At 40.9% G+C, this 27760-nt stretch overlaps 3 protein-coding genes across 8 annotated transcripts; 1 reads left to right on the top strand and 2 right to left on the bottom strand.

Moving 5' to 3' along the window:
* The first annotated feature begins 52 nt into the window (after window positions 1-52).
* LOC103705524 (serine racemase) lies at window positions 53-6658 on the top strand. 6 transcript variants are annotated; one of them, XM_026804045.2, is made up of 9 exons: window positions 53-270; window positions 1714-1920; window positions 2428-2499; window positions 2598-2775; window positions 2893-2979; window positions 3092-3322; window positions 4530-4603; window positions 4692-4878; window positions 6264-6658. In XM_026804045.2, exons 4-9 carry the CDS (start codon window positions 2603-2605, stop codon window positions 6508-6510), a joined length of 999 nt encoding a protein of 332 aa, XP_026659846.1. In that variant the 5' UTR covers window positions 53-270; window positions 1714-1920; window positions 2428-2499; window positions 2598-2602; the 3' UTR covers window positions 6511-6658. The 6 variants fall into 6 exon arrangements, with proteins under 6 accessions (XP_026659846.1, XP_026659847.1, XP_008787481.1 ...); XM_026804046.2 differs by having other exon boundaries at window positions 1766-1920; XM_008789259.4 differs by having other exon boundaries at window positions 1847-1920.
* Window positions 6659-12901: 6243 nt separating this feature from the next.
* LOC120105381 lies at window positions 12902-17863 on the bottom strand. The gene is made up of 4 exons (XM_039117751.1): window positions 16557-17863; window positions 16000-16127; window positions 15681-15882; window positions 12902-12917 (listed from the first exon to the last, which is right to left on the bottom strand). Exons 1-4 carry the CDS (start codon window positions 17861-17863, stop codon window positions 12902-12904), a joined length of 1653 nt encoding a protein of 550 aa, XP_038973679.1.
* A 193-nt stretch (window positions 17864-18056) lies between these two features.
* On the bottom strand, window positions 18057-19588 carry LOC120105382. Its single transcript, XM_039117752.1, has 2 exons — window positions 18208-19588; window positions 18057-18136 (listed from the first exon to the last, which is right to left on the bottom strand). Exons 1-2 carry the CDS (start codon window positions 19586-19588, stop codon window positions 18057-18059), a joined length of 1461 nt encoding a protein of 486 aa, XP_038973680.1.
* Between the last annotated feature and the right edge of the window lie 8172 nt (window positions 19589-27760).

Genomic DNA, 27760 nt, shown 5'->3' on the forward strand with positions numbered 1-27760 from the left:
GACGACCAATAGAACAAAGAGCCGGCCCGTGGGCCGCGAAATTGCATACCTTTCGTTGGGGCTGGCTTCCTCAGCGTCGGTATCTTATCGTATGCACCCGAAAACCTCGCCGGACAACTCCCGGCAAGAAAGCTCGCTCTCTCACAGCTGAACTGCGTCCGGCGCACAGACGGATTTCAACCTCATTCCATTAGCCTAACCTATCCGCTGTTGGGCTCAGAAATTCCTCCAGTTTTTATTCCACCAGCCCCCAAATCGGATTGTTTTCAGGTAATCTGGAAAATATCCAATTCGATTCGATTTTAATTTCTTTATGCATTCTAAAATGTTCGAACCAATCCTAGGCTTCCTTCCATAGAAATCGATTTGTTCTGTGACATGGCTTAAGTTCTCTCCCTCTATCGTGCAAGTTCGGTTGATCTTCAAATAAAATTTTCAGATTATTACTTATCTTCAAATAGCGAGGCCTTTTGTTTTCGTATTCTCGTGATTGTCACTCTTTTTGGAGGATTTCTGGAACGAACATTTTCCCCATCCAGTTCTTTTACTGATAAAAGGTGTTGATAAGAATATTTGCATTGCTAGTGCCTCTTATTTGATTTTTCTGTTGCTTGAAAGTTTGATCCATGTTACATGAAAGTGCTATATGTAACAACTCAGGACCTATGGCTAGCCGGAAGGTTTTTTTTTGGATCAGCCTATCGTCAGCCTCTATGAACTCATGTTGTAGTATCTCGTAGTTCATATAGACTATGGACCAAGTTTGTTATGATATCATTTGTAACAACTCAAGATCTTATCCAAAATGGCTAGCTGGAAAGGCATTTTTTAGGTTCTTTAGTCTTGTATAAGTACTCAAGATATCCTCGGCGAATAACCGATGTGTGACTAATCGGTGTACTATGTAGAAATGTGGCTCTTGAATGAGAAAGAAATATTAGTTCATTTACTTTCTTGCTCTCTCTCTCTCTCTTCCTCAGAATGCATTCCGATTTACTTGTGTGATTTCTTTTGCTCAATTTTAACTTCACATTAAAATCTTATACTGAGGATGTTCCATTTCAAGCTAATAGGAACTTTATATCTCCATTTGGTTGCCATTTTATTCAGCTGAAATCCTGAAACTATACTGATTGTTTCCTTTTCCTACAAACATGCCTGCATCATTTCCTTTAGTTACGTAACTGTTTGTGTTTATTAATGATAATAATAAGAACATTTTTGCTATAATCTCAGACCACTGTAAAGCTATATTTATGGATCCTGTTATGATATTTGATCAAGTGCTCTCATCTTGTTTGAAGTGTGCTTTTAATTGATCCAAGCCTGATCCTTTTGCATGCACAAGCTAAAACCATTGCATAACATGAATTTGCTGATCATTTCTTGTGAAGCTTCCTAAATTTTAATATCAAGGGCATAACTCTATTTTTTTCAGAAAATAGTGGCAGTGCCACCTTCCAAAGTATAATTGAGCTTCATATTTTTAATATCAATGATGTAACTTTGAGTAGTTTTCTTTTTCTTTTTTTTTTGTGAGAATAACATTTGGGTTGCCATATTTCTGGATCCAGCGTGGGAATATTCTAAAACTCAAACTGATTAACTATGCAGACTTAATATGCTTTACAAAGCTTATTCTTGTCAAATGGACAAGCGCCTTGTAGTGCACAGATTAATTCTAAAGGCCATGCATAAATCTGTGGCATATAGGGCACTCGAGCTGCTTTGGTGGAAAATTTTTTCACTTGTCTTGGGCTTCCAGTTGCAGAGTATCACGAATTTTTGTTGCGATGGCAATTTTACTGTTGTGGTTTATCTAGCTCAGAATTTCTTTTCATGATAGAGAAGGTTGCTAAGAAGGAAGTCTACCTTCCAATTGTCACTGATGAGGGACGGCTTGTTGATTTCCTCACTGAGGTAGTTCTCTGAATCGATTTAATTATTTCTATATCCATAGTTTTGTCCTTTCAGCAGGGCTATGCTTTTTATAAAAACACTGAGAAAGTATATTGGTAATCAAGCCCTGCTGAACCTCATTTTCCTCATCTCTGTGTGTGTGTGTGTGTGTTCCCTCTCTTCCCCCTTCTCTGCCCCTATCTCAATCTTGTTTCTAGTCATAAAAATCCTCAGATTTCCTATAACCTATGCTTTTTTATTTTGATTTGTCCCAACAAACCACCAGATATTTTGATGTTGAATCCTGATATAAGTATCCTCTATGCACCCCTTTATTTCCCTTAGGAGTATGTTGATGTATTATCTGTGTTGACTATCTCTATTAGTATTTGGATAAATTATGGCATAATACATGATGCATTAGAAATTTCTAGCTAAATTATTTTGAGGAATTGGTAGAACTGATTGTAAATTAAAGGATGAGGTCAACTATCTTCATGATATAATATGTTATGTAAATTGTTGCAGAATACACCCACATGCGTGCACACTTGGTAATGCCATTTGATGGTTTTTGAATCAAAAAGCCTGTTTTTAAGGGTATGTTGGAGTAATCACTGCTTCTAATTTATATCTATCACATGTTCTAAAATGATTATGCAATATGTTGCATCATTATTTAAAAAAAAAATTGACAGGTTTAATGGAGAAGGATTATTTACAAACTCAAAGTTATGCTGCTGATATTTCCTCCATAAAAGAAGCACAACTCCGTATTGGTCCATACATTCACAAAACCCCAGTTCTCTCATCAAATTCTCTTGATTCCATATCTGGGAGACAATTGTTTTTTAAGTGCGAGTGTTTTCAGAAGGGGTAAGAGGCTCTTTCTGAAGATAAAATCTAAAAATGTTGTTCTTTACGAATTTAATTTTTAATTTTCTCCCTTTCTTAGTGGAGATGGTATTAATAGCTTTACCACGTGGCTTTCAGAGGAGCTTTTAAAATTAGAGGTGCTTCAAATGCTATATTTTCACTTGAAGATGATCAAGCTGCTAGAGGAGTAGTAACTCACAGCAGGTTCACTCTACTTCTATAAGATGTTTTGCACAAGGATACATTCCCCCATTCTGCCTCTTTCCATCTCCTGCTTCTTTATTTACAAAATTTTAATACTATGTTTTCCATTTAGTGGTAACCATGCTGCAGCAGTGTCTTTAGCTGCAAAACTACGTGGAATCCCTGCTTATATTGTTATACCAGAAAATGCCCCAAAATGTAAGGTTGAAAATGTCAAGCGCTATGGTGGCCAAGTTATTTGGAGTGAAGCCACATTTCAGTCAAGAGAGAGCACTGCAAGAAAGGTCCAGCAAGAAACAGGTGCAGTTCTGATTCATCCATTCAATGATAAACATATTATAAGGTATGTAGGTTTACTTTGTACTGGCATCTCAAATTTTCTGTTAGAAGTTGAATTTCACATCTGAAGTATTGTTTGCATTTACAATTTTGGTTGTATTTCATGTTGTTGTATAGGTCTTCTTTTCTCTGTTGGTTTCTTTCAGTTTCTAGATTCTGAGTCTGAAAAGAGCTTGAAGACTACCATTTTATGCCATTATCGTCTAATTGCTTGATTGTACTTCCTAGTGATTTTGATATTTAACTTTTGAAGGAAAACATCAAAAGGTGTACATTTAAACAAATTTTATTTGTTAAAACTTTTCCAATTATTCACCTGTATGATTTAAAGTTTCTGTTTATTGGCTTCATGTTCTTAATTATTAAAATCAGAAAATCTCAAAGAATTGAGTCCATTTGGATAACTGAGATAATTACATTTTCTCTTCTTTTTTGTATCTTCTTTGCTTTAGATGTTTGTGACCTGAAATTGTTGTGGCAATTCTTGTCAAATTCACTGAATGTGCTTCCATGTCACCCATCTCTTTGTGATGTGCCAGAACTTGATGGGCCCTCTTCACCTTTACCTGGCTTGTCGATGATTCTTCAATGAACATGCAAGTTAAACATTTAAATTTTACTAAGCTTCCCATTGCTTGGCACACCCAGATTTCTTGATTTGGCCCTTCCCATGCCCCCCAATAACATTCATCCGAATGTCCCGATACATGTAAGTTACATCAATTTGTACCATATTTTTCCCTTGGAATATTGCCTGAAAAGACTGTTATAATGGTATCATATAGTTTTCAGAAACAGGTTCTGAAATTTTTGATGATTAATAAATAGAAAACTTGACAACAAATCACAATTATGCCACCTGCTTGCTGTTAAAAATGAATATATATATATATATATATATATATATATATATATAAACATAGAACAAAAATGTTTTGTATCACCTTCTTTTTTTATCCATGTAGCTTGTAACATCAGAACCTACCAGATCCTCTGTACCTGCTCATCTCACCTTTCTTCCATCATAAATCAAATGCATTTCCTTGTCATCTCCTCTAGCCCAAATTGCTGTGAAGGATGCTCCTAAACTTATAATGATTCAGTTGCCGATTATCATACCTTGCCGGTAGCTATGTTTTCCTCTTAAAATGGTACTTTATTGGTCTATTTTATATGCACTATGGGTGACATGTTATACGTATGTTTAACAGTGGGCAGGGCACCATTTCATTAGAGTTGCTGGAGCAAGTCCGAGATATTGACACAATAATAGTCCCAATTAGTGGTTTGTACAATTGAAAGGACTTTTAACTACTCTTACTTCCTTATCTTCATTTTTGATGTTCTTTTGTGTTTTGAAACTTTATGTACAGGTGGAGGGTTGATCTCCGGTGTGACATTGGCTGCAAAGACAATCAACCCTTCTATTTGTATTTTGGCTGCCGAGCCAAAGGGTGCTGATGATGCAGCTCAATCAAAGGTAGCAGGAAAAATTGTGACGCTACCAGAGGCCAACACCATTGCTGATGGGCTTCGAGCTTTTCTTGGAGATCTGACTTGGTAAATGGAAACATCACATGAGTTCTTAAGTTTCAGCTGGAACTTTAAATGATCAGTCAGTATTATATCTTGAGCCATCTTACATTTATCTATTTTTAATTCTTCTAACATTTCCACTCACCCCACCATCACAATAGCAAACATGTATGCACACCAGCAAAAAGTTCATATGACACTATTTACGAGACATGCTATTATATGATACAAATGCTCTTTGGGCTGTAGTTACGGAGAAATTGGCTGTTTATTGATATTCCAAATTATAAAAGTTGAATTCATCGTCTTTGGGAAAGGTCCATACTTACGTCAAGTGACCTTGCTATGGACTATAGAGGTTGTCACGTATATAACTGTTTTATTAGAAAATTTCTTAGAAGGATCTACCTTTCTTTGACTCAAATGTCCATGGATGGCCATTCATTTGTATCATATTTGTTCAAGTTGTTGTTTCAAAAGCCTGAATTCAAGAATAAACATATGGTGCCAGGATACAAGTTTTTATGTCACGGGGGGATGGAGGCTGTCCTGTCCCATTCTTGTGAGGAGACGGGACTCTGATAGGGGCAAGACTTTGAGACCTGTTCATGTTTTGGACAAGGAAGAAGAAAGAGGAAAGAAGGAAGGCAAGAGGAAGAAAAAAGATGGAAAGAAAGGAGGAGAAAAGAAGAATAGAGAAAGGAAGAAAAGAAGGAAAAGGGAAAAATAAGTAGAAAAACAAAATAAAGAAAAGAAGGAAAGAAAGATGAAGAAAAAGGAAAGAAGGGAAAGGTAGGAAGGAAAGAAGGGAAAGAAAGAAGAAGCAAAAGGGGGAAAAAAGAAAAGAAGGGAGAAGAAAAGAATGAATGAAAAAAAAAAGAAGAAAAGAAGAAGAAAAGAGGTAGAAAGAAGGGAGAAGGAAAAACAAAAAGGAAAGGAAGAAGACAATGGAAAAACAAATAAAGATTAAAATAAAGGAAATAAAAATGGGAGAGAGATGGAGGGCACCTATCAGGATGCTTGATCAGGACGGCTGCCAATATGGGGTGAGACAGCGGAGAATTGCATTTCATGGAGAAACTGGGACACCTGCATCCCACGGGATTGAAGACTTTGCCGGGACAATTTTATTGCCTAGAACTCAACTATGTAACATGTTTAATTTTTCCTTTTGTGTCAGCAAAATGCCTAAAGTGGTTTTAAGTTTCTTATGTTGGTAGGCCTTTTCCTAATATATGAGAGGTGGATTTACCCCTTATTGTGAATTTGTGTTCTTAAAGTTTCCGAGTTTTTAACCATTGATAAATTGTTTACCCAGCTTATTATTAACCTATATGTAATGTTCCACATTTGTTGGTTCATCAACTTCTTTTTAAATATTTACAGAGCTATTGATCTATCTGTTTTAGGCCGGTGGTGCGGGATTTAGTGGATGATATCATCACCGTAGATGATGAGAAGATTGTAGAAGCCATGAGATTGTGCTATGAGGTTCTGAAGGTGGCTGTGGAGCCAAGTGGGGCCATCGGTCTTGCTGCTGTTCTTTCGGATCGGTTCCAACAAAATCCTGCTTGGAAGAATTGCAACAAAATCGGAATCATTCTCTCTGGAGGCAATGTTGATCTTGGTGTGCTTTGGGAGTCATTTAGCAAATGAGTAGTTGAAGTTTTTTCAATTGAAGTGTGTAACAAGCACAGAGAAATAACTTCATTGAAAATTATAATTACAAAAATTGATTGAGGGCATGTATTGACTGCTAAATATGCCATAACTATGGTTACCTGATATTTCCAGGTTCAGTTCAGTTTGATTTGCTGTACTGTTTGTCAACAGAGGCAGGTTGCGAAGTCAGATAATATTAACACAGTGAGCTAACTTGGACAACAATTTCAGCAATTTATCATCTCAAAGTACAAAACCCGGCATCTGACAAATCTAAAAGAACATTCAAGCATCTAAGCAGCACTGTTTTCCTCCTCTCATTTCTCGCGTTGATGTGTTACTCCTTGATTAGTCCTATTTTGAGTTGTGCTATACAGTTGCTAAAGCTTGAGAGTTGAGACGCTAGTTATCTTATTGCAAGGTGTTGGATAATTTTTCGCATGTTGACTAAACCAGAAGGATGTCCAAACATGTCTCCAGATACTTCACCATTGTGACAGATTCAACTTCCAGGGCATCTTTGGATTGTCTTTTTTATTTCTATAGCTTGTTATATGGAGATAGTGACAATTATAACGGTACCATGATGTTTTCATAATGGATTTTTCTTAGCAACCACTTTTTCAAGATATCCAAAATGTATGTTTAGCGATTTTTTTCAAATATGAATGATGCATTTCTCAATTATGTATTTTGTTATGTTTTGTTAAGGGCCAAGCTAGTAGCCAATCTCTGGTCTAATCCTTGCTTTGTTGTAGTTTTAATTACATTTTGCTGCAACTTTGCATTCCCTCCATCGCATGCTGCACAAGTTTACCGTTCCTGTGTTGTGTACGGCTAAAATAGCTGACATTAGGATTCATCCTTTATCAGTATTTATTTTCTAGGATAACTTAGCCGTATTACATCAGAAGATTTCAACGGATCCAACAGTCATGTGCTCCTATATTTATGCTCAGTAGTGATTTAAAGGTTTCCATAATGCCGTCATTATTTGTCCTGGCGGTATTAATTTTTAATATTAAATAATAATTATGACAATGGCTAGTATAGTGAAAAAATAACAGATAGTAACCGAAGAATGGCAGCATTCTTTTTCAAAACACTGTTATTTAACAAAAAAATATTATGATTGAGAATGTATAATCCTGTTTGGAAGAAAATTTGGTTAACAATTTTGAAATGAATTACTATTTTATTTAGAGAGAAACAATAAAAATGAATATGACTATGATTATTTGTTCTACAACAAGCTGTTATAATGCTAAATATATAGATTACAATTTGTAACGGCCATTTTCGTTTTGTTAGTCGATATACGTACAGCATAATGGAGACGGCCGAGAACTTGATAACAGCCATTATTTTAAGCGCTGTTGATGTCTATATTGGTTTGGTAGCAGTCACCGTTCTCCTTTTCAAAGAAAGAACAAAATTACCAAAACATGAACAGGTCTCGAAGTCTTACCCTATTAGAGTCCCACTCACAAGAATAGAACAGGAAGGCCATGATCAGAGATATCTGAGGTATCTATGCTCCGAGACATCCGGGCTATGATCAATAGTAACGTGGCTTTTCAGGCCACACATCTATATAGAGAGGCTAATGGAGCCGTAGACCGAGGACCTTATATGTGGCTAATCATTTTGAAAGTACATTGTGGATCGAGGAGAGGGAACTGCGTAGAGTGTTTCGGAATGTATTGTTTTTTTGATCTCTTTGAATGCGTTCGTACTAAGTCTAAGCCTGGAATTTTTTTAAAAACCCAAGCCCAAACTCAGCCCAGCCAATCGGACTAATGAGTCTTGGGCTTGGGCCTGGCCCAGGGCTGGGCTAATGATATACCCAGACCCGGCCCGAAAAATAAATAGGTTCTGTAATTAAATTCGAACTCGGCCCAAAACTTTTTAGGCCTAGTCCATAGCTCGGTTGGCCTGTTAGGTTTCGCGTTATCTTGAGCCCATTTCCAGCCCTAGTTTCATTAAACAAATGAGAAGAATTATTTAGATGTTCATCCGGAAGAATATCATTTTAGAACATCTTTCCAAAAGCTCTACATGTTGAAAACTTGTTTCTGATTTAATGAAAATTTATAGATATAACTTTATGTATCATGTTTCAAGAATTTAGGCCCAGTTTGGGGGAGTTGTTGGCAGTAGAGCTGTTGGAAGTAGAGCTTTTGTAAAAAGTTGTTTGCTGTTTGGTAACTACATTTCTAAAGTGTTGTGGCGCTTTAACATTTGTTTGATAAACAACCTGAGAAAGTACTTTTGTATGATAAAATGACCATAAAGGATATTATTAGTATTATACAACAGAGTATAATAAAATATAATATATATTAATACATAAATATATGATATAGTATAATATTAATGTAATATAATATAATATTATTATAATATAGTACTATAAAATTATATACTATAGGCTAATAATTTAATATAATATTAAATTATTTAACTTAACATATCAATGTATTATGATATAATATAATATAATATTATATTTATAGTATAATACAATAATAAATGTATAAAATATTATAATTATTAGTATAAATTAATTTTTCACTCTTCTGATGATTATTTATCTCTCTAACAAATTTTCTAACTAGGTGATAAAATTAGTTAAATAATTACTAATATTTATTTTTATTTATTTATTTATTATTTTTATTTCATTAAAATATATTTATTTATTACCTTATTTATTTATTTATTCGTTCATTTATATACATATTTATTTATTTATTTATTCCTTTTCTTTCCTTTTTTCTTCTCTTTTTTTTCTTTCCTTTTTTTTTCTTTCCTTTTTTTTCTTTTCTTTTTTCTTCTCTTCTTCTCCTTCCTTCCTCTCTTTCCTTCTTCTCCTTTCTTCTCCTCCCGCGAGGCCGGCGGCGCTGGAAGGGGGCCGGGCCGTGGGAGGGGGCCCAAGAAGGGGCCGGGACGGCGGGCCGCGACGACCATGGGAGGGGGCCCTGGAGGGGACAGGGATGGGGGGGTGGGTGCCGAGACGGCGGGCCGCAGTGCCTACCGGGAAAGCGGCGGCCATGGCTGCCCCTTCCTCTTTTTTGTTTGTTTTGCTTCCCACCGTCCGACGGCTGTGCTGGGTCGCAGCGGCGAGCCGGACATCCGTGCCAGCTCGCCGGGGTGACAGGCTGCAGCGGCAGCTGGAGAGGCAACCATAGGTGGTGGCCGGCGTGGTGGCTGCCTCCCAAAAAAAAAAAAAAGAAACAGGGCCGGCGGCGTGAGAAGAAGAATGAGATAGAGAGAGGGAGAGAGAGAGAAAGGGAAGGGTGAGAGAGGAAGAGGCGGTGGGATGGATGATTTTGGAAGAAAAAAGGAGCTTTTAAATAGGGGTATTTTTGTCGAAAGGAATATATTATTAAATTGTATATTACACGTATTAAATAATCTGATGGTAGAGAAAAGGGATTTTTGGACTAGCCACAATAATGCAAATAGCATCATCAAAGGCAAGAATATAGTATTATGGATAACTTTATCATAGGCAGAAAAATGGCACCGTGGATAGCCTCATTATGGGGAAAGCTGATCATGGGCCGAGCCTCAGGTCTAAACTCTATTCATTTATAATTAGGCTTAGGATCAAGCCTATTTAAAATTTAGCCTATTCTGTGCCCAAGCCTAGCCCATGATCAACTCTGTTGTGGTTCAAATTCACCCCAAGAGTGGCCACGCCTGAGGAGTCGAAGGGAGCTGCCGGATGGGATGGAGAAGGGACGCTGCTTCCTGCACGCCGGTCCATTTTGTTTGTCATCAAACTCTAATCATGGGTAGGAACATGCATTGTGGATAGCCACTTTACGAGTAGGAATATGGTATTTTGGTTTGCTAGTCATAGGGAAGAGCATGACCATGGTTAGTCTAAAAACCAAAATGTTAACTATTGTCGGATCTGAATCCTGTTAGTGAAAAATAAAAGATAAGTTATTTAAAACTACTATTAAATAGAAAGATTTCTTTGATAATATATGCTAAATTACTTTTGAAAATAATGGTTGACTGATGATATAATGTGCATGTGTATGTTTGTGTGTGTGCGCTGGTTATATGAGCGGTGTTGGATGGTTTGTATAGGATTTTATGGTATTTGTGTCTATTTCAATAACAATTATTTGTAATTTTCTAATTTTAAATTATTCATGCTGGTGTATATATGAGAATTTTTACTAAGCTATTAGCTCAAACCGGCTCTTTACTTTTCCTTTAAAGTCGCTGAATACTTAGTATTTAGCTACAATTTGGGATCTTGGCAGACAGTGATACCAATCAAATAGTTGAAAATTGTAATTGATAAGTCTTATTATTTGTGAGTTATGGATTATTTTATATTTTTATGAATGAGGTTCATATTGTCCAATAATATTGAAGTTATGAGGAATATACAGTTCTTGCTTTAGGGAGTGTGCAGCCATGTTACATGGTCTACCAACTAATGGGTTTAGGGCATGATATTTGTAATTGTTGTTGCACAAATTTTCTGTGAATTTGAAATAATTGTACTGTATAATATTATTCATGGCTATCTTTATTTATTCTTACATCTTTTGCACTTATTTTCATGCACATTGACACATAAACAATCTATTTTTAATTTTTATTAATTAATTATTTGATAATTCTTTCTACTTTTGGTAAATTGCTGGCAAAATTTTGTAAGTTCCAAACTTAATAGTCCTAACCGAATTTTTTTCCATATTCTAAACTTGTGACTAAACATGTAACTCAACTTACATGCTCCTATTGTACATTTGTACCAGGATTCTTACTGCAAAACCAAGCAGACTGGCCCGGTCCACTTGACCGGCCCAGCCATTTTGGGCCCAAAAAAAAAAAAGGCACGTGCCTCGCACGTGATTGGAGGGAAGAGACTCCCGTTCGGAGTCTTCTTGAGTTCTTCCTCTCCGAGAAGGTCGGGCGGACGGTCGGATTCCGGTCTTGGCCGGGATCCATTTAGAGGCCCTAACGGTCGCTCTTCCACCCCCAGCGTAGATTCCAGTTCCCCGATTGAAGCCGTCGCTGGATTTCTTAGATTTTTCCCCTCGATCGCCGACCGCTATCGACGCCGTTGCCGCCGCCGAACGCCGCCGGAAGCCAGGCAAGAACCTGTAAATACTTGGAAAAGTCTTCTCTCCTTTCTCCGTTACCTTTGGAAGCTCTGTTCCGGCCGGAGATCGCCGGATTTTTGGCCGAAAAGGGCGATGCCTGTTTCCCCTGTTTTCCGAAACCAACGCCTTTTTCCTCCGATTCCGGCAGGTTCCGCCGCCTGTTCTCCTCGATAAGGCCTCCCTCCGGTCCTCCGAACCGGCCCCTGGCCTTGGTCGGGGTTACGACCGTCGGGACGTCTTCATTCCTTGAGATAAGGGAGCGGAACCCCCGTTCTAGGAGGATTCCTCCTCACCGCCGGCCACCGGTTGCCGTCGACCGCCGTCCACAGTGGGCGGCCGTGGGTCCTGACCCCGGGCACCACCTGCAGCCACCCTTTTCGTTCCTCGTCCCTGGTTAGAGAGAGATGATTGTTTTCTCTCTCTTTCCATCTTTTCTCCTCCCCAACCTTTCTCTCTCTATCGGACTTTTTCGCTGCTCTCTCAATCTTCCCCTCCTCCCTACCCTTTCTCTCTTATTTCTCCCTCGACTTGATTTTTTCACTCTCTATGGATTGCTTTCCCTCTCTTTCCACTCTTTTCGATTCTGTCTTTTGTTTCTCTCTATACCTTTTTCTCTGCTTCCATTATTCTAGATCAACCTCGATGAAGGGCTCTAATCAATATTAATAAATTCTACCACGACAGGACCGACCAGGTATCAGGCACTTAAGTTAGTTAGTCTTATGGAACTATTGAAATTAAAGTTTCTATTTTTAGATTAATCATGATAAATTTTAATAGAAATATAATTTTTAAATACTAGAATTTTAGAATGATTTTTGAAATTGATCAGATTAATACTTTCGATTTGTTCGCAAAGTAAATAATATTTCACTTTTTCTAAATTTATTGGTAATTTATAAAATTATTATATTCCTGACTTTTGAGTGGTCTTATTCATGATGCATGAATTTGATGCATAGTATATATTATTAGAAAATATATTATTTTGAAATATTATAACGATATATAATTTTATTATGGATATTATTAATTGATCTTGACACTTTATGACTTAAAACTGAAATATAAACCTAAAACTATTTGAATTGCGATCTCGCAATATTGAGGATTCCGCCAATAGAGGCCAGTACGTTGGTACATGATTTGTCCTAAAAGTTGTGTCTAAAATGATAAGTGACATACCACAAGCAGATACGCTGTCTCGAAGGATTTGCTACAAGATGATGAGCAGCTCACTGTAAAAAGATTCATGGTCTTATGATCCTGCCACAGAAAAGATGCGATCATAGTTAAGGATTAATAAGATGGATTGAATATTTGAAAGAATTTAAATCTATGAAAAGAAATTTAATATTTTAAAAAATATTTGATAGTATTTAGTACATGCATACATACAAATTATTATTTATTTGATTGCCTGATTTGTTTAGCTAAAGTGATCATTATTTATTGGGTTGTCTAACTCATTATACGATTTCTTAATTTTTTTTTATAGCTTTAAAGAACTAGCTTGATCGGAGTTTTCAATATGGAAAAGCAACTAGCAGAACTTTGACACATATTATCTTATATTAAGAGTTCATTAATAATATTAGAATCGTGAGACATTTAAATATTGAGCTTGTTATAAAAATAAAGTTTACATATTATTATTTAAATTATTCTGCTGCATATTTATGATATTATGTTGAGATACATTGCATGCTTGTAGAGAGAGTTCCCTATGACTATGCAGTAGTTGACATAACCTTCGATTCTTGAACTCAGGTCGAGGGCACAACACTTACTTTTCACAGCATCAAAATCATCTTTCTTTCTCAATTAAGTCAAAAGCATCATTATGACCCCAAGTCCTATATGTCCTGTTTGCTAATTTAATTGTGATGTTAGAAACAAAAATGTTTTTGGATTCGCAACCCCAGGATCCACATAAGATAAAGGTCAGGAATTTCTAAAATTTCTTGCAATTTGTCTTTACACATTTCAGAATTAATAACTTATGTCAAAATTTGCTTAAAAAATATATAAATAATTTTTTTATAAAATTTATATTTATTATACTTATTTTCAACAATTTGTAGAATGGAAAGAAGAATATACACATTTTCTTATATTTTTGGATGGTGATTATATCACTTAAGATTACAATACTTTTTATTTTTAAAAAGATGTTCAAAATAAATTTAATTTTATTCTTTAATGATGTTTCTTATTTCTGCATCGTCCAGAGGAAATCATGTACAATCTCATTTGCCATCCGGATCGACTTCGTTGGTTGTTGCCGCTTATACAAGCAGAGAAGAAGTTTCATTCCAAATGTTAACAACATGGTAAAGACTGCAATATGTATTGCCTCGATTGTCTAGGTGATCCGATATGTCCCTCTTGTTGTGAACCCAAGCTAAAGTCAGAGCACGAGAGTCACGCTATTCTTCAGGCAAGTGATTTTTCAATACTGCACATATAGATTTAGCTAAAACATGATATTTTTATTCTTATAGATCATGGTCAAACTTTGGCTCCTTACTTCGCATGTTATCAAAGCAAAACAGCTATTAACTAGAAAAATAAAGAAAAAGGGTTAATTCTTGAGTATTTAGGTTGAGTTTGAGTCGCAACTCAAGCGCCTTGGATCAGGTTGATGGCAGATCCCAACATAGCTCAACCAAATCTCAAATTGGGGTTCTCTAACCCAAGCTCAAGCCAATTTTAGTGTGGAGTTGGGTTGGGGAGTATTAGATTAATTAGGTTAGTTGAAATTGTATAGGTTAAGATTGGAGAGTGGTTTTGGATTTTTTTGTTTCATATTTTTGTTAGTCAGACTAAGAAGGCTAAAAAATATGGTTAAATAAAAAGTTAGGTTTTTTTACGCGAAACAAAAATATAAATTACATTGGGTTGAGACGGGTCATTTAAAATTGAATTACATTCCAACTGAGTCAGGGTTGGGTTCAAGCTAAACTTTAGCTAAACCCTAACCTGATGCAACTTAGGGCTGGGTTAGGACTTTTTAGCCAAACAATGACCAAGCTCGTAAAACCTCTATGGTGAGAAGACTAGGCTAATATTCTTAGGTTGAGTTTAACCAAGTTGCATCTCTAGGTTGAGTGCACGTTCCTTGTCATTTCTATTTCTTGCACTAATTTCAAATGGGCATTACCAATACGTAATCTTGCAATTGCTATAGTAACAATAACACATACAATTAAATGATATTGTCCACTAGGTGTCATGTAAAACACATGGCAACAATTGGTTCGCCAAAGCCATGTCCATACCAGAATAAAGCTTCATTGGTTTTCTATAATCATAGAACATGAAAAGGTTTTGTGCTTCAATATATCAATGGTAAGTAAATTCTATGGCCTTTCCATCCAACCATATGCATTTCATCATTATTGCAGATATTTTTTTGTTTTTTTGGTACACATTATTGCAGATATTCAATACAACACACAAGAAGGCAGTTCGAGAGGAGAGCATCAAAAAATGCATAGATAGTTCTGACATCCAAAAACTTATGAACAATGGAGATTATGTGATCTGCATCGGAAGTAGGTTAGCGAATGAAAATTAAAATGAGTTTCATACTACGACCAACACCAGACGATGCAAGACAAGTATGTTCAGATTGCCTACAACGGATTTTCAATTATGTTCCATCCATTGCAAGGTAGGCAGAACCCAACCAATTCCATGATAACAGATTTTCAGATTGATGCAGTCTTAAGAGCTTCGAACTGCATCTTTTTTTTTTTTTTTTTTTTTTTTTTTTTGGTGAAAACGGCAATTCATATATCTCTAACTTGAGTACATGCAGCCATATCAAAAGAAAGTAAAGATAACAGCGGGGTGGGACACTCAGCTACTGATGTCCAAAGAAACCCTCCCGAGTGCCGGGCAACATAGGAGGCGACCCAGTCAGCAGCTCTGTTCGCCTCCCGATACACATGTATAGCATGACAGTCACTCATCTCCTGAGCCAGTCTCCTAGTCTCAAGGATGAGTGGATGGCCATCACCGTACCTGTCCACCCCCTGAATCCAGTCGATCACCACCGAAGAGTCACCCTCGAGAAACACCCGGGCAGCACCGAGAGCCCTCCTCGCAAAGGATAAGCCCTCCCAAGCAGCACACAGCTCAGCCCCGACAACGGTAGGTCCTGAGATGCTACGACCCCCAGCGGCTATCAATCTACCCCCACAGTCTCTGATCACAAATCCCACACCTCCAGAGACACCATCCACCAACCGACTACCATCAAAATTCACCTTGAGATGACCAAGGGGTGGGGGTACCCAAGAAACAAGGGCGAACCCGGGCGCTATAACAGCGGAAGAAGTACCCCAGGTGTCCCTGGCCATCCCAGAGGTAACAGAAGCAGAGGCCACAGCGATCTCCCCTGCACGTAGCACAGCTCGATCCACCACCATCCTCGAAGACCACATCCTCCCCTCAAATAGGCGAGCATTCCTGTCCAACCAGATATGATAAGTCATGTATGCCATCATGATGCCCTCCCGAACAAAACATGGGCTCTGCATCGAAACTCTCAATGCATGCAACAGGTCCTGGGCCGTCTCCACCGAAAGGGGTAACGTGACAGGGGACCTACTCCAAACCTCCCTGGCCCTGGGACACTGCAATAAAGCATGGTCAATGGTCTCCTCAATCCCCGGACACAGCTCACAACAATGAGAGATCAACATGCCCCGTCTAGCTAGCATGCTCCTGGTCGGTAGAACTCCCCATGCCACCTTCCAGAAGAAGAGCGCCACCCGCGGATGACATCGCAACCGCCAAATCCATCTACCCTCAATCCATCGGTCTGGTGCCCTACTGATCAAGATATGAAGATCCCGAGCTCGCACCTGCGCTCGGCCCGTCGGCCACCAGACTAACCTGTCCGGCACCTCCTGCCATGGAATCGGAATATCCAAAACCAACTCAGCCAACTGCTCCCCAAACACCTCCCGAATCAGACCCTCCCTCCAGCGACCCCCCTCTGGGTCCATCAGGTCACTGACCCTGAATCCAACAATCCTCGCCGAGTCCACCATGGTCGGAAGACGGCTGATCGGCTGCTCAGTCACCCACCTATCCTCCAAAACATCGATCGACCGCCCATCTCCAATGGCCCATCTCAGCTCCGGTAACACCAGCGCTGCTCTAGCACACATCTCCCTCCACACCGGCGAATGGGAACGGCCACCACGCACCCCAGGTATCAAAGCTCCATATTTGGCCCTCATCAGCGAGGACCACATACTATCTGGCTCTAACACAAATCTCACCGCATGTCGCGCCGCTAGCGCCTCCCGCCTAGCCATCAGGGACTGCACCCCCAGCCCGCCGAACCTGATCGGCTGACACACCACCTCCCATGCCACCAAATGGATACCTCCTCTGCCACTACTCCTCCCCCAGATAAAGTTCCTAAAGATCCGCTCAAGAGACCTCACAAGAGACACTGGAATAAAGGAATTGGACAATAAGTAGATAGGGATCGAAGAAAGGACTGACCGCACCAATGTGATCCTCCCCATCATGGAAAGGGAATGCATCTGCCATCCCTCCAATCTGTGTCTGATACTGATCTCAAGTGACGAGCAATCCCTGCTCCGCAGCCGCCGACCAGAAATCGGGACCCCCAGGTACCTCAGCAAACCCTCCTGCTCGCCCACCCCCAAAATCTGTAAAATAGAAATCCTCACCGCCGACCTGATCCTCGGACTGAAACATACAGAAGACTTCCCCAGATTAACTCTCTGTCCTGATGCCTCACAGTAGTGCCAGAGGATCCTGCGGAGGACCTCCGCGGTCCGTCTCGTAGCCCGAGCAAGCAGTAAACAATCATCGGCAAAAAGAAGGTGAGACAACGACGGGGCACCCTCCACCGGTCTGTAAACCTCCATCTCCTCAGAGTCCATCGCCTGTCTGAGAGCTCTGGATAGCGCATCTGCGCACAGAATAAACAAGAGAGGTGAGAGGGGGCATCCCTGTCGAAGCCCTCCAGCAGACTCAAAAAAACGGGACGGCGAGCCATTCACCAAGATGGCAAATGAAGGAGCCCTCACACATCCCATAACCCAGCTGATCCATGTCGCATGAAAGCCGAACCCCTGCATGGAACGCCGAAGGAAATCCCAGCACATCCTGTCGTAGGCCCTCTCCATATCAAGCTTGATTCCCATCAAGCTCCTCCTCATCGGGGCTCTATGCAGATCAAACATAAACTCCTGGGCAATCATCACATTATCTGAAATACTCCGCCCTCCCAAAAAAGCACCCTGCTCCGGACTAATCAGCCTCGGAAGAATATCCCTCAACCTCACGGCAAGTATCTTCGCCGTAGCCTTGTACAAGGTCGTACAAAGGCTAATCGGACGAAAATGGCCAGGCTCAGTAGCGTCCTGCCGTTTCGGTATCAATGTGATAAAGGTCTGCTGCCACTCGGAAGGCATCGCAGACGTACAAAAGAACTGTTGAATGGCAGCCGTAACATCATGCCCTACTATCATCCAGTACCTCCGAAAAAATAACGGTGGAAAACCATCTGGCCCCGGAGCCTTGTCCCCCTCAAGGGACCACACCGCCTCCCTAACCTCCCTCTCCGAAACCGGCCTGATCAGCGCTGCAGTCTCCTCCTCCGACACCCCAACCCCCGGCACTGGAATGTCCTCTGAGCTCCCATCCCCTAACTGCTCAGTCCACCGTGTCCTGAAAAAGCTCTCCACAATCCGACGAATCTGAACAGGATCCTCCGTCATCAGCCCATCCTCGCCCCTGATAGCTTTGATCCGATTCTGATGTCTCCTGATAACTGTCGCCTGATGAAAAAAACTAGTATTCCGATCCCCCTCCAATAACCACTGTATCCTAGACTTCTGTCTCCAAAATATCTCATGCTGTCTGAGTAGAGAGTCGTGCAGTGCCAAGTGGGATCTAAGCTTCCCCACCTCCTCCTCTGATAAGCCCCCCCCCTGGGACTCCTGAAGCTGTAGTCTAGTGATCACCCCCTCGAGATCCTCCACCCTCCTAAAGATATTCCCCACCTCCTCACGGTTCCACCGCCGGAGCCGTCTCCTCGTCATCTCCAATCTACGGGAGACTCGATACATAGCGTCTCCCCTAACAGGCACCCTCCAGGCCTCCCGCACCATCTCCCAAGAACGAGGATAGCCGAGCCAGATCTTCTCAAACCTGAAGGGGGAACGAGCTGGAGCAAGTGCATCGGTACTAACCAATAGTGGACAGTGGTCCGAAGCAATCCTCGGCAAATGACGGACCTGGTAATCAGGGAAACTCTGTATCCACCCAGCAGTAGCACAAGCTCTGTCTAGCCTCTCCCAAACTCTGGCCTGACCCTGCTGGTTATTACACCATGTGAACTTTGGGCCAGCAAAGCCCAAATCAACTAAACCATTCATCATAAGGAAGTCCTGGAACTCCCTAATCTTCCTCTCAAAAGAGAAAGGCTTCCCCCCCATCTTCTCCTGTGGATCAACTATGCAATTAAAATCACCTGCCAGCAGCATTGGATGTCCCTGACTAATCAACTGGGTGGCCTCCTCCCACAAGACCCTCCTCACCCTATAATCTGTACTCGCATACACCGCTGCCAAAACCCACGGATTTCTGTTCCCCTCCGAGATGACCATAATCACCTCTTGGTTGCAAACATTGAAAATATCCAACTGACAGCACCCCTGCGCCCAAGTAACAATGATACCACCGGATAGCCCTTGAGAGTCAACTGCAAAGAATCCCCACCCTCCCGGAACTGCCCTTCTTGCCTTCTGAAGGCCCCTACCGGATAACCGGGTCTCGAGAAGGACACAAATATCAGGGCTATGATGGTGCACTAACCTGCGAAATGCCGGGATAAATGACGGCTTCCCCGCTCCACGGCAGTTCCATAAGAGAATCTTCATAAATTCACCCGACAAAATTGACGCAGCCCACTTCCCCGGGGCCACTACTACCAGCTGCCTCAGCATCCCGCTGTCCACGCAAGACCTCGGAACTCACCCCTATCACAGACGCCATCAACTGGGACACCACCTCCTTGTGCTTCCCCTTCCTGTCTACCTCGTCCACAGCCCTCACAACAGGCTCTGTGTCAATCCCCATCAGTTCCCCAGCATCCAAAGGACCGCCACCACCCTTTACTTCCTCTCTGTGAAAGAAGTTGGCCACCAGATTAGGATCGCTGTTGGCCCGTGCCAAATGGCACGCTGTGCCAGCAGGGTCTTCCCCGAGTCCGTTTGCGGTCACTCCCACCAAGCCAGCCTCATGCTCGGCTGCCTTCCCCCGATCCGACACCGCCGACGCCGTGGGGCCACCAGTCGGCGTCACCACCACCGTCTCCGCCCGATTCGCCGTCGCCGCCTTATCTATCCGCGTCGGCTTCCGTCCGGTCGTCGCCCCACCACCGGTGCCAGACACCCCCCCGCCTCCCCGGTGCTCCGGAAAGACCCTCAGAGGACGCTTGCGCATCACCGATTGAGGCGGAGGAGAACTCCGGCTTCTCCAGCGACGGACACCCTCCGGCCTTCCGGAGAGCATCACCGCCGAACGCTGCCCCCCACCGAACTGGGCACTGCCTCCCGCGGGTGCTCTCGAGCGTTTCAGCTGACTGGGTCCCGGCCCACTTGAGCGAAAGGCCAGCTTGGGCCCTTCAGCCTGGCCCATCGAGGAGCTGGCCCCACTCGAGCCCGGCTTGCTCCCCAACTCAGCCCGCGGCTCTGAGTGAAGACCGGGTTGACTCGGGCCTTCCCCGATCGCCCCTCCTCCGGCGACCGATACATCCTTCTCCAACGTCCGCCGCCGGGCGAACTTGGAGGGCTTCTGCCACCCCTCAAGGTCGATTGGAGAGGTGCTAGAAGCCGGCGCAGTTCCGGTGGGCCTTGAGGCAGCGCGAGCGGGAGATGGTACCGGGTCCGGTATCCCCTTTTGCTCGGACATCTCCGTCCCCTGCCTGGGAAAGTTTGCCGGACGATGGACGCGAAGGCGGTTCGTGACCATCCAGGGACCAAAGACCCCCTGTTCTCCCAGATCGCCTACCTCCCCCTCCGCCCCCACCGGAGGCTCCGAGAGGCTCTCCCCAGCCTTCTTCTTCCCTGTATACGAACTCCCCTCCACCCCATCCCCCCCTCCCATCGCCGAAGAGAGAGAGCCGCAGTCCTTCGTTGGGTGAGCAATCCTGCCGCATCTGGAGCATGGGGCCGGCAGGTTTTCGTAGACGAACGCCTGCCAAAACTTATCCTCAGCACCCTCCGAGCTCCCCTTCAGAAAGATCCCCGGCTTCAGAGGGGCGGAGCAGTCCAAGGCAATCTTCACCCTTGCGAAGCCAAATCGACCCCCCTGTTCCGTGAAGCTATCCACTGCCAGTGGTTCACCGGCCCTCGCGGCGATCCGGAACAGGGTCGTTCCCTTCCAGTAGTCCAGAGGAAGTCCCGGGAGCCGAAGCCACACTACCACACGGCCTAGCCCACCGGCACCCGGAACGAAGTTGGGGCGCCACCGTTCCATGGCTAACAGCTGCCCGGCCACTGACCAAGGCCCATTCAACAGTGCAGCCTCCCGATCCTCGCCGTTGGCGAACCTCACAGCGATGAAACCTTCCACCAGAGGGAAACACTCGACATCATACTGCAACTTTCCCACCCTACGGATCTCCTTCGCGACCCAAGCTACCGGAACACTCCTACCCAGACTCCGCACAATAACCGTAGTGCTCCGCCACTCCAACCTCGCCCCCTCCAGCTCTTGGTCCGGCACCTCCAAGATCTCCGGGAACTTGCTCTGCAATGCTTGTAGCTCCCGTGGAGAGATCCTATAGTTTGTCCAGACCGACTGCCTCGGACCACCCTTAGCCACCTCCGACCAAGTGGGAGCCTTCGCCCCCTCCCCATACACAGGTGGCCGCGTCCCACCTGCCTTCCCCGACGCCGACGAAGCCGCTTTCACCACTTCCGGATCCGCCATGGCACCGACCCCGCACCTGTTCGACCGAACGTCCCTGTGACTCCCCAGGGATCGAACTGCATCTTCTCAACCAACTTTGCATAGTGTTGCAATAATTATATTTCTCTTTTGCTTATGTAAATTTAGGCGAAGGAAGCTTTATCAAGACCATCAATATCAGAAAGCACATGTCCAGCACTGTCATCATCAGATAACAACACTTTGACTTTGAGCAATGATATGATACCTTTACAGAGGAGGTCAAGAAAGCAAAAGAAGCCCTTCAGATCACCATTAATGTGATAATATATCGAGTTAGAAATCTGACTAGCACTATGCTTAATAAACTTTACCCCTAAAATAGTTAAGAATACATACATTTGATATGCTTGGAGGCATCTTGTATACATACTGTTCAATTTTGCCTACTTTATTGTTTGAATTTCACATTTATTTATTAATCAACAATTAGCAATAATTCACACTTTCGCCATTTCACAGATTAGCAATACAGGATTGCTTGAGATTCTTTTCACGTATGATATTTTTCCTCCTTGCATGAATTTGCATGACACAAGAACTATGCAAATCACTCATTACACATCCTTGCTGTCCAACTTCACATTCTGCACTGTCCTTCATGCTTAGAAATGCATGTTTAACTAAAAGTTTGCCATGTACTTAGTGACATGATCAAAAATTCAAGCGTTCAGCAGATGATCATAGGAATAGCAAAACAAAATCCAGGCCACGCGATATACACTACATCATACAGCTTATTCAATAGTATTTAGTTAATTTTTGGAGATCAATTCAAGACACTAAAGATTTTGCAATTGGATATTGAATCAACTTTCAGCAGATAATCATAAGAATAGCAAAATAAAATCTAAGACTCACAATATACTACATCATACAGCTTATTCAGCAGCATTTAGTCAATTCCTGGAGATCAATCCAATGCACTAAAGATTTTGCAATTAGATATTGCATCAACTTTTCAATAGATAATCATATAAATAGCAAAACAAAATCCATGACTTGCAATATACTATATCATACAGCTTATTCAGCAATATTTAGTCAATATCTAGAGATCAATCAAAGACACTAAAGATTTTGTTATTGGATATTGCATCAACTCATAGAAATGACAAAACAAAATTCAGGACTCGCAATATACCATATTATACAGCTTATTCAGCGGCATTTAGTCAATTTCTAGAGATCAATCCAAGACACTTAAGATTTTGTAATCGGATATTACATCAACTCATAGGAATAGCAAAACAAAATTCAGGACTCGCAATATACCACATCAAAGCTTATTCAGCAGCATTTAGTCAATTTCTGGAGATCAATCCAAGACACTAAAGATTTTGCAATTGGATATTGCATCAACTCATAGGAATAGCAAAACAAAATCCAAGACTCACAATATACCACATCATACAGGTTATTCAGCAGCATTTAGTCAATTTTTGGAGATCAATCTAAGACACTAAAGATTTTGCAATTAGATATTGCATCAACTTTCAGCAAATAATCATGGAAATAGCAAAATAAAATCCATTACTTGCAATATACCACATCATACAGCTTATTCAGCAGCATTTACTCAATTTCTGGAGATCAATCCAAGACACTAAAAATGTTGCTATTGGATATTGCATCAACTCATGGGAATAGCAAAACAAAATTCAGGACTTGCAATATACCACATCATACTGCTTATTCAGCAACATTTAGTCAATTTTTGGAGATCAATCCAAGACACAAGATTTTGCAATTGGATATTGCATCAACTCATAGGAATAGCAAAACAAAATCAAAAACTCGCAATATACCACATCAAAGCTTATTCAGCAGCATTTAGTCAATTTCTGGAGATCAATCCAAGATACTAAAGATTTTGCAATTGGATATTGCATCAACTCATAGGAATAGCAAAAAGAAATCCAAGACTCGCAATATACCACATCATACAGCTTATTTAGCAGCATTTAGTTAATTTCTGAAGATCAATCCAAGACACTAAAGATTTTGCAATTGGATATTGAATCAACTTTCAGTAGATAATCATAAGAATAACAAAACAAAATTCAGGATTCGCAATATACCACAACATACAGCTTATTCAGCAGCATTTAGTCAATTTCTGGAGATCAATCCAAGACACTAAAATTTGCAATTGGATATTGCATCAACTTTCAGCAGATAATCATATGAATAATAAAATAAAATCCATAACTCACAATATACCACATCATATAGCTTATTCAGCAGCATTTAGTTAATTTCTAGAGATCAATCCATGACACTAAAGATTTTGCAGTTGGATATTGAATCAACTTTCAGCAGATAATCATAAGAATAGCAAAATAAAATTCAAGACTCACAATATACCACATCATTTAGCTTATTCAGCAGCATTTAGTCAATTTTTGGAGATAAATTCAAGATACTAAAGATTTTGCAATTGGATATTGTATCAACTTTGAGCAGATAATCATATAAATAGCAAAACAAAATCCATGACTCCCAACATATAGCTTATTCAACAGCATTTAGTCAATATCTAGAGATCAATCCAAGACACTAAAGATTTTGCTATTGGATATTGCATCAACTCATAGGAATGGCAAAACAAAATTCAGAACTCGCAATATACCACATCATACAGTTTATTCAGTAGCATTTAGTCAATTTCTGGAGATCAATCCAAGATACTTAAGATTTTGCAATTAGATATTGCATCAACCATAGGAATAGCAAAACCAAATATTGGTCTCATAATATACCACATCAAAGCTTATTTAGCAGCATTTAGTCAATTTCTGGAGATCAATCCAAGACACTAAAGATTTTGCAATTGGATATTGCATCAACTCATAGGAATAACAAAACAAAATCGAAGACTCGCAATATACCACATCATACAGCTTATTCAGCAGCATTTAGTCAATTTCTAGAGATCAATCCAAGTCAATAAAAATTTTGCAATTGGATGTCGCATCAACTTTCAGCAGATAATCATAGGAATTGCAAAACAAAATCCATGACTCGCGATATACCACATCATACAGCTTATTCAGCAGCATTTAGTCAATTTTTGGAGAATAATCCAAGACACTTAAGATTTTACAATTGGATATTGCATCAACTCATAGAAATAGCAAAACAAAATTTAGGACTCGCAATATACCACATCAAAGCTTATTAAGCAGTATTCAGTCAATTTCTCGAGATCAATCCAAAACACTTTTTGCAATTGGATATTGCATCAACTCATAGGAATAGCAAAATAAAATCCAGGACTCGCAATATACCACATCATATAGCTTATTCAGCAGCATTTAGTCAATTTTTGGAGAATAATCCAAGACACTTAAGATTTTACAATTGAATATTGCATCAACTCATAGAAATAGCAAAACAAAATTCAGGACTCGCAATATACCACATCAAAGCTTATTAAGCAGTATTTAGTCAATTTCTAGAGATCAATCCGAGACACTTTTTGCAATTGGATATCGCATCAACTCATAGAAATAGCAAAATAAAATCCAAGACTCGCAATATACTACATCATACAGCTTATTCAGCAGCATTTAGTTAATTTCTGAAGATCAATCCATTTCACAGAGAAGGCCGAAAGTTTGAGGCTGCAAGCATCCCTTTCTAAGTCCTTTTGGGGGGATGTGACAACCTTTTCTTGTTTCCTTGTTAACAGGTCCCCTAATCGCAAATTAAACTCAATGGAGGCATTCCAAAGGAGATCTGGAGTGGGAAGAAGGTGGAGCTTGACTACCTAAAGATTTTTGGTTGCCCAGCCTATGCACTAGTGGAGGCAACCGAAAGAAATAAGTTAAACCCAAAATCGTAGAAGATGATCTTCATCGGATATCCACATGGAATCAAAGGATACTTGCTATGGGATCATCATTCTCAGATATGTACCATCAGTAGAAATGTCATCTTTGATGAGAAGAGCATTCTGAAGAAGTCAGGAATTACAGATGAGGCTAAAAAGGCTAGACATGACAATAGTGGACAGCATTGCTAGCAGATGATGTGCCTTCAATTTTTACCTCCAAACGTGTTCATTTTGATGTGGAGTTTGATAGGCATGTTCCCACACATGTAGGGGACAAGCGAGGAGGGCCATCTGTCCAGGAGGAGGTGCAGATAGAACCACATACTTCAGATTTGGAGGACAGTGAAAGGAGAGTGGCACTGCACAAGAAAAGCGCATCATCTGCAAACCTGTTCGATATGGCATTGATGAGACTATCTCCTATGCTCTCATCACTTCTAATGAAGATTCAGAGATATTTGAGGAGGCCATGGAGAGTTCAGAATGGAAATCATGGATGCAGGCCATGATGGACGAGATGGAGTCATTGGAAAAAAATAAGACTTGATAGCTAGTGGATCTACCAAAAGATGCTTGGGCCATTGGTTCAAAATGGGTGTTCACAAGGAAGGATGCACCTTCAGAGCAAGGTGGAGTCAGATACAAGGCAAGGCTTGTTGCCAAGGAGTGCTCACAGAGAGAGGAAGTGGACTACACAAAGATATTCTCTCCGGTGGTGCATCAAGCTGCAATTCAGGTATTGCTGTCTCTTGTAGTTCAACATGATATGAAATTGGAGCAGATGGATATGAAGACGGCATTCTTACATGGGAGCCTAGAGGAGAGAATCTACATGAAGCAACTAGCTCGTTTTAGGCAATATGGATTGGAAGAAAAGGTCTATCTACTCAAGAGATCTCTTTATGGTTTGAAGTAGTCACCCCATCAGTGGTATAAAAGGTTTGATATCTTTGTTTTGAGCCATGGTTTTTTCTATATATGAACATGACAGCTGTGTGTATGTGAAAGATGTGAATAAGGATGATGCATTGTATCTACTACTATATGTGGATGATATGCTCATTGCCAGCAGGAGTGCCAGAGCAGTAAATTGGCTAAAAATTGTATTGTCTTCAGAATTTGAGATGAAGAACTTGGGTCCATCCAAAAAGATACTTGGGATGGAAATTCGCCGAGATAGGAGCAAGGGTATTCTTCACTTGTCATTGAAATGATACATTCAGAAGATGTTAGAGAGGTTTGGGATGAATAAGGCCAAACCAGTTGGAACACCTTTAGCAAGCCACATATCTCTTTCTAAGCCACAGTTCTCCCAAACAGATGAAGAGAAAGAGTACATGGAGAGAGTTCCATATGCCAGTGCAGTGGGCAGCGTGATATATGCTATGATGTGTTGTAGGTCAGACATAGCACATGCAGTAAGCTAGGTAAACAGGTACATGGCAAACCCTAGAAAGGATCACTGGAAGGCATTGAAGTGGATCTTTCGATATCTTCAAGGAACTCAAAGGCTTGGTCTGGTTTTTGGGCAGCAAGATGAACCTAGGAGTAACTCCAATGTCTTAAGTGAGTTTTCTGACCCATTAGAAGAATTTGTTGCTGCTAACTTTGCAGGTGATCTGAATATAAGAAGGTCTACTACAAGTTATGTTTTCTGCATATATGGTGGACCTGTTTCTTGGAGATCAACCCTTCAACCTATAAGAAATATTTAGATGTTCATCCAGAAGAACATCATTTTGGAACATTTTTCCAAAAGCTCTACTTTGCTGATGTTGAAAAGTTGTTTCTGATTTAATGAAAATTTATAGATATGACTTTATGTATCATGTATAAAGAATTTTTAGTTTTGCATTGGATATGATTTTATGTTCCTCTCATGATTGTCAGTATGATGTAGTATATATGTGTCAGACATTGATGATTTTCCATTGCTCGAAATAGGATGCTAGTTTCATTGAAGTTTCGAAAGAAATATATTATTAAATTATATATTACTCGTATTAAATAACCTGATGGTGGAGAAAAGTGATTTTTGGACTAGCCACAATAATGCAGATAGCCTCATCAAAGGTAAGAACATAGTATTTTGGATAACTTTATCACAGGCAGAAAAATGGCACCATGGATAGCCTCATCATGGGTAGAGCTGATCACAGGCCGGGCCCCAGGTCTAAACTCTATTCATTTTTAATTAGGCTTAGGGTTGAGCCTATTTAAAATTTGGTCTTTTCTGTGCCCAATTCCAACCCATGATCAA

The sequence above is a fragment of the Phoenix dactylifera genome, unplaced genomic scaffold (genome assembly GCF_009389715.1).
Source record: "Phoenix dactylifera cultivar Barhee BC4 unplaced genomic scaffold, palm_55x_up_171113_PBpolish2nd_filt_p 000274F, whole genome shotgun sequence".
NCBI classification, from domain to species: domain Eukaryota; kingdom Viridiplantae; phylum Streptophyta; class Magnoliopsida; order Arecales; family Arecaceae; genus Phoenix; species Phoenix dactylifera.